This window comes from Phocoena phocoena, chromosome 15, assembly GCF_963924675.1.
Source record: "Phocoena phocoena chromosome 15, mPhoPho1.1, whole genome shotgun sequence".
NCBI lineage: Eukaryota > Metazoa > Chordata > Mammalia > Artiodactyla > Phocoenidae > Phocoena > Phocoena phocoena.
Window position 1 is genome coordinate 73,947,590 of NC_089233.1, and position 12,008 is coordinate 73,959,597.

The 12,008-nt window shown below is 45.0% G+C and overlaps 1 protein-coding gene across 3 annotated transcripts in view; it reads left to right on the forward strand.

Moving 5' to 3' along the window:
• EYA2 (EYA transcriptional coactivator and phosphatase 2) overlaps positions 1 to 12,008 on the forward strand; it is a 174,535-nt gene that overhangs the window by 25,962 nt on the left and 136,565 nt on the right. For 2 of the 3 annotated variants that reach the window (XM_065892972.1, XM_065892974.1), the window contains exon 4: positions 1,782 to 1,898. In XM_065892972.1, coding sequence (XP_065749044.1) covers positions 1,782 to 1,898 — 117 coding nt within the window. Of the gene's footprint in view, positions 1 to 1,781; positions 1,903 to 9,641; positions 9,659 to 12,008 lie in introns of all 3 variants that reach the window. The other variant, XM_065892973.1, reaches the window with a different exon arrangement.

Here is a 12,008-nt window from a genome sequence, read left to right on the forward strand (position 1 = left end):
TCGACCTAGAATCCATCATCAGGAGACTGGCTGAATGAGCAGTGATATTCCTTACTTTGAATTTCCATTCAGACACTAAAATGAGTGAAGTGACTGAGAACACGGCTTGAGCAGAGGGAGGAGGGAGCCTGGAGAAGGCAGAGGTCAGAGGGGTGAGCAGAGCCCACGTAGGAACACGTCACCCAAGGAGTTTAGATTTGACTCTAGTTGCACCAGGAGACAGACTGTACTGAATACACCGTTAACCATCCCTGGCAGATGAAGCAAAAGAAGGTGCCGTATAAATATAGCTTGTTGCTGTCGTCACTATCATCACTGAAATTGAGCACCATCTAGTGCAGAAAATCCTTTCACACCCATTATTGAGAGCTATCAAGAGAAGGAAAAGAAAACCTAGACTTCAGAGTTACCTGCTGATTACAAGAAGCTGATCGAGTGACCTGGCTTTCTGAACCTCAGTCTCCACATCTTTAAAATAGGGAAAGTAATATTGCCTGTCTCATGGGATTGTTGTGAAGATGAAAGAGGTGTGTGTTTCTAAGTACCTCACCCAAAGCTTTATATGTTCATTCTTTCCCCTTCTTTTCATCTGCCAACAATCCTGCCAGTGGGGGTCAGCATCTTATTTCATAAGGGAGGGGACTTCCAGGCTGGGGTTGAAGGAGAAACTGTCCAGGTCACCAAGTAATGAAGCAAACCATCCCGGACGCCAGCAAAGACCACTTGACTCAAAATCCATCATTTTTACCTCGCTAAGCATTCTCTTTATTTATGGGGGTGAATGGGTGAGAAGGAGGGAAACCATAGCTACAAAACCATCCCCAGAACTAGCAGAGTTCTTTTTTAAAAATTCAAATTTAAATAGTATTGAAATACTATCGTACACCTATAAGACAAAGGTAAGCAAAGTTGATTATATTTTCAATAAAAATACAATGTATGGGCTACTGGCGGGTCAGCCTCCTCCCTCAATACAATTCCTTCTCCAGCCAGTGGCTCATGGAATTGGTGCCCGTGCCTTGGGGAAGCATGTCAGAGTTTGGCTGAAACAGAAGGCAGATTTATAACTGTGGCCTTTGGATAAGCAGGTCCACCCATGAGAAGAGTGGGGAGTGTGTCTTAGGGTGAAGGGGCATCATCTTTACAGAGGAGAGATGGTTCATGTAATACCTTCACCCCAAATCCTGATGTACTTTTAAGCCATACATGGAGCTAGTCCTTGGAGTAAGGGATTGTAAACTCACTACCCTCAGGGCCAGGCAGGAAGCCTGAAGCTGACTGCACGTGCAAAACATGAGACGCTCTTAGCCTGCCTTTCCCTTTCGCACTTTTGAACGTGTCCTAGGACGAAAAAACACCAAAAAAACTGCAATGAAAAAATAGTACCTTAAAACTAGCCTCCATGTCTCAGAGACAATATGGGCTCCATGGTGACCTGGGAAACACACAAATCGGGAGCTACGGGGGCAGCCTGTCATCACACGCGAACACAGGGATGAGGTTTCTAGGTCATCCTGTTGCTCAAGAGAAGCCATAAGTCTAGATTTTTTGGAGAAATCTCCTGATTTTTAAACGAAAACAACCAATTTCAGATTTTCCTTTAAAATACGCAGGCCAAGCAAGACACGTGTGTAGGCTAACTTCAGCTCGCAAACCACCAGTTTGCAACCAGTCTGGAAGCTGATAAAACCACGTGCTGTCTTGACACAGTAGCTCTTCTGCGGGGGACAAGGAAGCATCCTAATTATGTGTGCCTGGTGCTTCTCTCTCCTCCTTCCAAGGCATCAAGACAGAAGACAGCTTGAACCATTCCCCTGGCCAGAGTGGATTCCTCAGCTATGGCTCCAGCTTCAGCACCGCCCCCACTGGACAGAGCCCGTACACCTACCAGATGCACGGTGAGTGTGGCGCTGCGGCCCCTCCCTGCCGTCTCTAAGGCGCTGCCTGAGCTGGGTGTCCAGTCGTTCATTCGTTTATTTAGCAGTTTTACTGAGAACCTACTGTGTGCCAGGATCTATCTCAAGTACTAGAGTTGCAGTGGTGGACAGAGGAGATACGACTTCTGCCCTCATGGCAATTACAGGGCAGGAGGGAGAGACTGACAGTCAACAAGGCAGCAAATAAGAGGTGTTGAATGTGATGAAGCAAATAAAAGTGGTTGGTGTTCAGATAGAGAGTGACGAATAGTTGAGGGGTCAGGAGAGGTGGGAGAGGTACCTTTAGATAGAGTCATCGGGGAAGGCTCTTTGAAGACGTAACATTGGACAGAGACCCAAAGTATGAGGCAGAACCAGCCATGTGCAGACCTATGGGAAGAGCATTCCAGGCAGAGGGAACAGCCCTTGCAAAAGCTGTATGGAGGGAAGTGTCTTAATGTGTTCGAGGCACAGAATAGGAGCCAGTGGGGCGGAAGCAGGGTCAGGGGCATGTGAGAGGAGAGAGCCTTGGGGAGAGAGCAGGGCCGAATCATGCAGGGCCTTGAGGACTGAGGGAAGGTGTTGGCTTTGATTTTAACTGTGATGGGACAGGCAAGTCCATTGTAGGCTCAGAGAAATGCCTGGTGTTGGGAATACTGGACAGTAGGTAAAGGAGCTATTATTCCAGGCAGGAAGTTCTGAGCTCTGCATCCCCACTGGGTAGCCTTAGAAAGGGAGGAAACTCCAGTGTGTGACTCCCACCCTGCATACCCTAAGAAACCGGCCTGCTGGATTCTCCTGTGCCCACCTGCACTCTGTTACCCTCCAAAGGCCCCTTCTCTTCTCTGGTGCCCCATGGGGAGCATGTTGGAGCTGATGCATGGAGCAGAGGGCTGGTGGCAGTAATTTGGGGGATCCTCACCCTGGTATTTTTTTTTCTTCATGAAAGCTGGTAAAAATGACCACCAACAGTCTGAAAAGTACTATGCAAAACCGAAAGAGCAATGACGAGGAGGCGGGCTAATGCGCGATGCTACTTTTCTTTAAAAAAAAAAATTGCAGGCGTTGCCGCTTCGTCTTTTTAATTAAGGAAACAATTTAAATGGATGTCAAGGGCAGCCTTTCAGGAAAAAGCATTGTGAAGAGACAGCAAGTGATCTTAGGGGTACGTAAAAGAAAGGGGGTGATGAGCATTAACGCCCAGACCTTGGAATAGCTTCCATGTAAAGATCTGGAACGGAGTTTGTTGATGACACCATCAGCTAACATTGACCAAGGACTCACCACGTGCCACAAGAGGTGGCTAATCATCTCATACAACCTTCACGACACTCCAAAGTGTTGGTTCTGGCATAATTCCCATTTTATAGGAGGAGAAACGGCGTCAGAGAGGGAGGGAATGCCTGACCTGCCCAGCGTCGGGGCAAGGAGCTTAGATCTTATTGCAAGTGCAGTGGGAAACAGGTTGCATCAAGTCTCTTGGGGGCCTGGTGAATTCCCAAGCCAATGCTCACTCAAAGCCTGCTTTTCGCCATGGTACCTCCTGCCTCCTCTGCTTCGGCTGTCATCTCTGTCTCCCTGGGCGGTCTTTCTGAGTCCCACTGAAGGGAATAAGCTGCTGTGACCCCTCCTCAAATGGAGAGTGAATTATGACACAATCCTGATCATAAAGGCTTGTGAAGACAGTGAACTTGAACTTGCATTTGGGTCCATCTCAACCAGTTTTTTTCAGCTCTTTTTATAGAAATGGAACTGACTGCCTCAGGGCTTCTAAGGAGACAGACAGTGATCAATTAAGTAAATGGATCCTTACAGATTGTGCTAAATCGCGTGAAGGACCAAAGCAGGGTGGTGTGATGGGCCGTGATGAAAGGAGTGGTGATGGACGCTACCCAGGCGGTTAGGGAGACCTGAGTGAGGGAAAGAAGCCAGCCTGTGAGTAGCTGGAGACTGGACAGCCCAGGCAGAGGGACCAGCAAGGGCAAATGCCCGGAGGCAGGAAAAGGCTCACAGTGTTGAAAGAGTCCAAAGGAGTCTCATGAATCTGGGTGTAGTGAGTAGGGGAGATGAGGCTGGAAAGTGAAGCAGTAGGCCTCCCTGGACTGGGTCATAGAGAATATGTTATTTCTCCTCTGGTCCTTACAGCAGCCATAGGAGGTGGGCCGCATCAGCTCTGCTTTACACATGATGAACGCGAGGCTCAGAGAGGGAAAGTGACTTACCCAAGGATCCCAGGGCCAATAAGTGTTGAGAGCTGGGATTCAGAGTAGAATTCCAGAGGCTATGCTGTGTCCTCCAAGTGCTATTTCCTGTACTCCTTCAGGACTCCAGATACCGCCCTAGCTCTGTGTATACACCATTCCCCTGGATCTTCCCGGTAGCCCTGTGACGTAGGTTCTGTAATTATCCCCATCTTACAGGTGGAAAAGCTGAGGCACAACGTGGTAAAGTAGCTTGCCCAAGGTCACATGGCTGTGGCAATGGGATTTGAAGCCAGGTGGTTCCACTCCAGAGCCCAGGCACGTAATCCCAACACCACCCTGCCCTCCACACTCTCATAGATCCATCTAGAAGATGATCCTCCGTGGATGAGCCCTGGCCTAGACCCCACAACCCGCCTCCATCCCCATCAGCCCCTCACAAATGGAAAAACATCTGCTGCTCTGTTCCCACCCTACCACGGGAATAGTCCAGGTTATTTTCTTATCGTCTTCATGGCCCAAATGCCAGCTGGACTTTGTCCCAATTAACTGCCTTCAGTCTAATGCTAATGGCCATAAACTGCTCTTGAGACAGCCCAGGCGTTTTGCAAGCCTGACATATTCCTCCTTAAGTATTTTTTTTTCAAACACAAACATATAGAAGGCTCACACACCATGCCCATGTGCTTCCTATTAACTTTTTTTTTTCAAGTTGTTCCAGAGGAGAAATAAACTCTCCAACTACTCTCTGCATTTCAGGATGGAAGACATTGGTTGAGCTTAGTTTTTTGGACAAAGAAGGGAATGAAGAAGGAGATTGAGACTGAATTTTAGGCCTGAAAGTATCGACTTGGCGTAAAACTGGTCCACGTTCAGAAGCCGAGCTGAGTCCTTTTCCTTTCTAAGAATTAAAATCATCATTTTATAGAAGCAAGAAGAACCTGAGTAGAGAGAGACCACTCCATCGTTTACAGATGCGTAAACTGAGGCATGGCGGCAGAGTGGCTTGTGTAGGGTCCCAGATCAAGCATTAAGTAAGCTGGGATACCTCTCCCTAGGTCCTCTACCTGATCTCAGAAACTTCCAAACATTTCAGCAGAGCCATCTTGCCCTCTCCCCCTGCCACAAGGCCGTGGTTGGAGATCTGTATCTGCTTAGATAGCATTGCCCCCCACCTAATGTGCAGGAAACGTAGGAGAGAGAAGTTCGTGGCACTCCTTTAGCTTTTTCATGGTTGTTTATTTTCTTTTTTTAAGTTCACCCGGAGTTTTTTGTAGCTGAAGTGTATTTCTTATGGGTTTGATTTTTGTTGTTGTTCCATTTTGGCTTCTCCTGCGAAAACACTGCTGTTCACGGAAGTGACCACAAAGATTAAAAAGAGAAGAAAACATCTTGAGAGTGTGGTGTAAGAACTTGCTGATGCCCCAGAGGGATTAAGAGCCCTGGACCCGGTTGCAGTTAGGCTGTGTCCCAAGGCATGACCTGGGTGAGGCGCTTGGCTTCTCCAGGCCTCGCTCTCCTCACCTGTGGAACTAGCATCATAGCAAGAGAGATGACCCCGTGGGGCTGTTGGAGGACTAGATGGAACGGCCATGGGCACATCCCCATCAAGGCTGGGTGTACTTTTTATTATTTCTTGCATTGCTTCTGTAACATGAGAGTTAAAAGCAGTAACTCTGAAGTCGGGCTGAGTTCACTTCTCAGTTGTGCAATCCATGTACCAGCTTGTGACTTTGAGCTGAGTTACTTCCTAGTACCTCGGTTTCTTCCCCTGTAAAATGGGGATACGAGTAGTACCTACGCGTGGGGTGCCGTGATAATTAAATGAGTTAATGTGTGTGGAATATTTCGAACAGCACTGGCACAAACTAAGTGCTCTACAAATGGAAAATGTTATTTTTATCCTAGTTTCAGATTTGAGGGTCTTATGTTTTTCCCAACTTCACTTCTCTTTCCTGAACTCTTAGTTTCAGGAAATAATTTTGGTAAGAGAAAAGAGGAATACCAATTTGAGGCTGTTGAGCCACCCACATCAGCATCAACTCCCCTTCTGGTGAAATCTGCATTAAAGGGGGGCCTTAAAAACAGTGGAAGCGCCTTTTTCTATGGAAATTACTTTTGTATTTACCAAAGGCAGGGGTTGTTAATACTGACCTCGGAACCCAACGTGAGCCATTTAGGAGCAACATGGAAACGTGTGATTCGAGGATGTGTAGGAAAACCAAAGGTCCAGTGGAAGGGTCTAAGCTAATGGTCTCAGCCCAAGACCTCTGAGGTCAGTTTGTGCTGGACTTGTGAAATCTAGCACCATTTCTGGTACCAGCAAGCTGTGCGACTTTGGACAAGTCACTGAACTTTCACGATCTGTGTTTCACAGCTCTAGCGCTCACACTCACTGAAAAATAAAGAGGTTGGGGAAGGTCATTGTCAAGTACATCAAACACATTTGGTAAATGGTGTGTAGCATGAAGTTAGATGTCTTCACTCCAGGACTTTTCAGAACCTTTGCAGACTGATGCACCTTGTGACTCTCCAAGAGAATTCAGTAGTCAGTTTTCCCAGGTAGACTTGAACAGGGACCCTCTGCCCACACTAACGTTCTCTGCTCACTGGGAAGCCCTGGATGTAATGACCATGAGACCCGTTCCTGTGTTAAAATTCTTTGACTCTGTAATTTTTTTGATGATGAACATGCATGTATTCCTTTTTTTTCCTGTATTTTAGTTAATTTATTTTTTGATGAGATTCATTCCCATACCATAAAATTCATCCTTTTAAAGTGTAAAATTCAATGATTTTACTGTATTCACCAAGTTGTGCAACCATCACCACTATCTTAATCCCACGACCTTTTCATCACCCCCCAAAGAAACTCCATGCCCATTAGCCATCATTCCCTAGTTCCCTTCCTGCCAATGTATTTCCTTTTGTAATAAGAAAAAAAAGGTACATTTAAAGTTACTCCTTTATATTAATTTTTGAGCAGGTTATGCATTTATCTATTTTAAACATCTACAGAAATTTCTATGCCACCCTCATCCAACAGCCATTCAGCTTCTAAATCCCCAATACTTAACCACTGTGCTAGGCTCTCGCGAAGCCATCCAGAATTTCCTTCTGCAAATATAAGCAATCATGAACACAGTCTATTATATTGCATAGTTCTGTGACAAGAACTAACTCATATGTGATTCATAAACAAGGAAATGATGTCAGTATAACTCCAAAGGTATCTTGGTTCATTTGTTTTAAGATTTTCTCCTTATCACTGGTTTTAAGCAATTTCATTTTCATGGGTCTTGGTGTAGAGTCTTCGTGATTCTAGTGCTTTGTGTTCATTGAGCTTCTTAGATCTGAGAGTTTATAGTTTTTATCCAATTTAGAAAATTTTTGGCCATTATTCAAATATCTCTCCCCCCAATGTCTTCAAGTTGACTAATCTTTTCTTCTGCAGTATCTGATCTGCTTGTTAATTACTCTCCAGTCATTTTTTTTCATCTTATACATAGTTTTCATCTCTAGAAGTTTGGTTTGGGTCTTTTTTTTTTTTTTTTTTACCTTCCATGTCTCTACTTAACATGTCCAATGTCTCCTCTGGCTCCCTGAACAGACAGAATACAGTACTGTTTTAATGTGCTTGTGTACTAATTCTGTCATCTGTGTCATTTTGAGGTTTCCATTGATTTTTCTCCTCATTATAAGTTATATTTTCCTGCTTCTTTGCATGTTCGATAAGTTTTGATTGGATGTCAGACCTGTGAATTTTGCCTTGTTGGGTGCTGGATAGCTTTGTATTCCTGTGAATATTCTTGAGCTTTGCTCCGAGATGCAGTTGTTACATAGAAGTAGATTGGGTCTTTCAAGTCTTGCTTTAAGCTTCGTTCAGGGGAAGCAGAGCAGCATCTGGTCTAGAGCTGTCTCTGCCTAGCAGATTTTCCCAGCACTGAGGCACACCTTTCTGAGTATTCCTCCCGGTGCCCCATGAATTATGAGGTTCTCCAGTCGGGCCAGTGGGAACAGGAACTGTTCCCAATTCTGTTATGAGCTCTGAGGATTTTTTCCTTCTGATCTTACCAAGTGGTTCTCTCCTGACCTTGACTGATTTCTTCACGGGCATGTGCTAGTCAGTTCTCAAGTGAACTGTCACAGGGAACTCTCTGCAAATCTTCAGCGCACTCTCTCTGTGCAGCCCTCTCTTTTCTGGTACCCTGCTCTGCGAATTCTGACCACCTTGGCCTCTCTGGACTTGCAGCTCCATCTCCTCAATTCAGAGAGATCAGTGGGTACCACCTGGGTCCTCCTCCTTGGAAGCTCTCTACAGTGGGACGGTCTTACAGTCACCACTTGTTTCCTCTCTCTCAAGGATCATTGTCTTTCATATCTGATGCCCAATGTCTTGGCAATCTAGTTTTTAAACTATTTCCTGTTGGAGGGTAAATCCAGTCCCTGGGACTCAGTCTTGGCCAGAACTGGAGGTACTGCTGCATTGATTCATTGGCATTTTTTCCCAGCACATATGGTAACAGCAGCTGAATGCAAAATACGTAGCACAGGTAAAGGCAACAAGCCTTGTAGGAATACAGTTCAGTCTCGGGTGACCCGTATTTTTCCTCTGACCTCAATTTGGCCATGTGCTCTGTTTTTGAAGAACTTACGTTGCAGCTTCCCCCAATCTTTGTGCATTTTGGCCTTGTTTCCATAGTTCAACACCTCTGTCATCTGTATACCCCCTTCCATCAAGATACGTTCACCTCCTTTTTAAGGGGAAGTCCTGTATTTAATGTGACACTTCTCTGTATAGTACTTATTTACGTATTTATTTTTTCACTGTGCTGTTATTTTTATTGGGATTATTATTGCTTTTGTTAATGCTGTGATTACTAAGTTGCATTGCTTTTGAGCAATCTGCCTCAACCCTGTTTCTTCCCACAGGCCCCATTGTTTTAGTGCACAATTTTGCACAACGTATGGCCTCTCAGATTATAGCAAAAACACTTGTATATATTTTTGTTTTCATAGCTAACATACTATACACACTGTCTGCGCTTCGCTTTCTTCAGTTAGCTATATACCTTGGGGAACTTTCTAAGTCAGTCTATAGAAAGTGATTCCTCATTCTTTCCACGGATGCCTATTATTCCGTTGAATGGTGTGCTGTAAATGATTTAACCAGTTCCTTATTGGGTGTTTCCAGTCTTTTGCAATTACCACCAATATGGCGATGAATATCCGTATATGTATATCATTTTGGTTTTCTGCAAGTATATCTGATGGGCAGGTTCCCAAAAGTGGAATTCAGGGTCAAGGAGAAAGTCCCTATTTAAATGTGGTAGATATCTCCAAGTTACCCTCCGTAGGTATCCTAGCAATTTAAACTCCCGCCAGCAGTGTCTGAGAGTACATGTTTTGCCACCCCAGTGTAATCTAACATTGGAGTTTTTGCCAATCTTATGCACAAGAAAAACAGTATCTCAGCGTGCTACTAATTTCTAGGTGTGTCGTACAAGGTTGAGCATCTTTTCAGATCTTTGACCACTTTGTGTTTCCTTTTCTGTGAACTAGGCGATTAGACTTGAAAAACTGTACCAAAGAAGAGTGGTAAGGTACTAAGCATACCTGTATTGAAACATAAAGCTTCAGTAATCAAAATAGTGTGGTTCAGGTATTTGAATAGACTGATTGACTAGTAGAGGAGGACATACAGTCCAGAATGAGGCAAAACATGTCAGGAAGTTCAGCACATGGGGCAGATGACGCCTTAAGTCAGTGGTAAAAGACAGAGTATTCAGTGAATGGTACTGGAATAACTGGTTAGCCATCGGGGGGAAAAAAAGATCCATTCCTATTACTATATACCAGAAAAAAAATCCAAATGGATCAACAGTTTAAACATCAAAAGTAAAACTATAAAAGTACTAGAACAAGAATGAACAAAATTTTTATAACCTTGAAATGCAAAAGGCTTCTGTAACCATGACTCAGAAATCCAGACGTCATCCATGAAAAGACTGACAGGTTTGACTCTGGGTGTTTGTTTTGTTTTTGTCTTTGTTTTGGTGTGGCAGAGAACACTGGAAGAAACGTCAGAGCAGCAAAAACAAACAAACAAAACAAATCAAATGGCACCCTGGAATGAAATGTCTACTGTCTCAAATCAGAAACAAATGGTTACTCTTTTTCAAGTGATTCTACAGTTCTGTGAATTAAACTCCTCCCCGATGTGATTCTTGTAAATAAAAGAGAAGTGAGCTAGGCATACTGTTACAGGGAGTGGTAAGGGCTGTGGCAGTTGGAGGGTACACACCCATCAGACTTGGTGGGGGGTTGGGGGGTGTTATTTCAGCTTTAGCTCATTGCTACTACACTAGAATGGGACCCCAGAGAGGCCAGATCTTTCCATTTTTCCAGGTAATCCTCAAAACTATATTTTAATGTAAAAATCTCATTCTTTTTCAATATTGACAATGGATTTAAACACTCTCTTTAAAATACCTTATGAAGCAGACAGACATGTATCAGGCTGCTCTTTATGCCTCTATCTTGTAATCTGGTTCCATATTTTCTTAATTGAACCACAGATTGTGAGACCAGGAATGGAAGGAGAAAATTCCAAGCCAAGTGATGACTTGGGGAGCTGGAAAGATCACTATTTTTGGTCCCCACCTCTGATTTATTTCACCAGTGAGGCACGCCCCAGAAGATTTGAATGGTGGGTGTGGTTATAGCTGAGTTGGAACCCGGTGGCCTCCTGTGAAGTCAGGTATTTCCCTGTTTCTTCTGGGCAGCAGCGACCTTCAGGCTGTCCTGGCTCAGCTAGTTTTGAGCAGGCTAAGTCTGCCTGGTCTCACTGTGTCGGTCAAGACAGGAGCCAGGCTTGGCATCCCTTGGGTTCCTGGACTGAGGTCAGGTTTCCTGGTGTGAATCAGCAACTCTTCTGCGCACGATGACGTGGGTGAGGTTTTCTGATACCTGTTAGCGCTCCTGTACCATGCAGTGCCTCCGCCCTGCTGGTTACCTTCTCGCCACCTTCACGTGTGTTGGTGGGTTTGCTGCCTCCCACTTGAGCTGAAGTCTGCTGGATTTAGGACATATCGAGGTTAAATGGATGGTCTCTTCCTCTGGTCATAGAACAAGTTTGATTTGGTCACCCACATCTCCAAAAACCGCTGGAGGTGACCGATGAAAACAGCTGGAGAGATTGAGAGTTAGTTTGGGGATCAGGAAGGCTTTTTATAAACAACAGTGCACTAAGGCAGCGCTGGCCTACAGACCTTTCTGTGATGATGGAAACGTTCTTTATCTGTGTTGTCCAATATGGTAGCTGCTAGCCACATGTGGCTGTTGAGCATTGAAATGTGGCTGATGCAACTGAGGAGGTGAAGTTTCAATTTTGTTTGATTTTTAATTAATTATAATGTAAACATAAATGTGGCTGGTGGCTGCCATGTTGGGCAGTGCAATTCTAAGGGGTGATTAAAAACTAACTCGTAACCTGGTTACTGCTGGAGTTGGGTGAGGGTAGCTAGTAGTGGGGAGGGGAGGGGAGGGGACGGGAGGGCTGCTCAGGAAGGCCCTGTGTGACCACTGAGAGAACTTTGGCTTCTGCTCTGAGTACCGATGCTGAAAACTCAGTCTCTGTGCACCGGCACCGAATGGAATCTCTGAGACAAAGTTCGGGTGAAGTAGAAAAGAATAGCTTTTTTGCTTTGCCAGGCAAAGGGGAACACAGCGGGCTCCTGCCCTCAGGAACTGTGTGTCCCAACCCGGGAGGATTTGGTGAGGAGTTTTATAGCAATGGTTTAAGGGTGGGGTTGCCGATAAGATTAGGGTGTGTGTAGGGCCTGCACTCCTTTAATCTGGTCTCATGAGCTTCTCTGGTTCCTTTTAATCT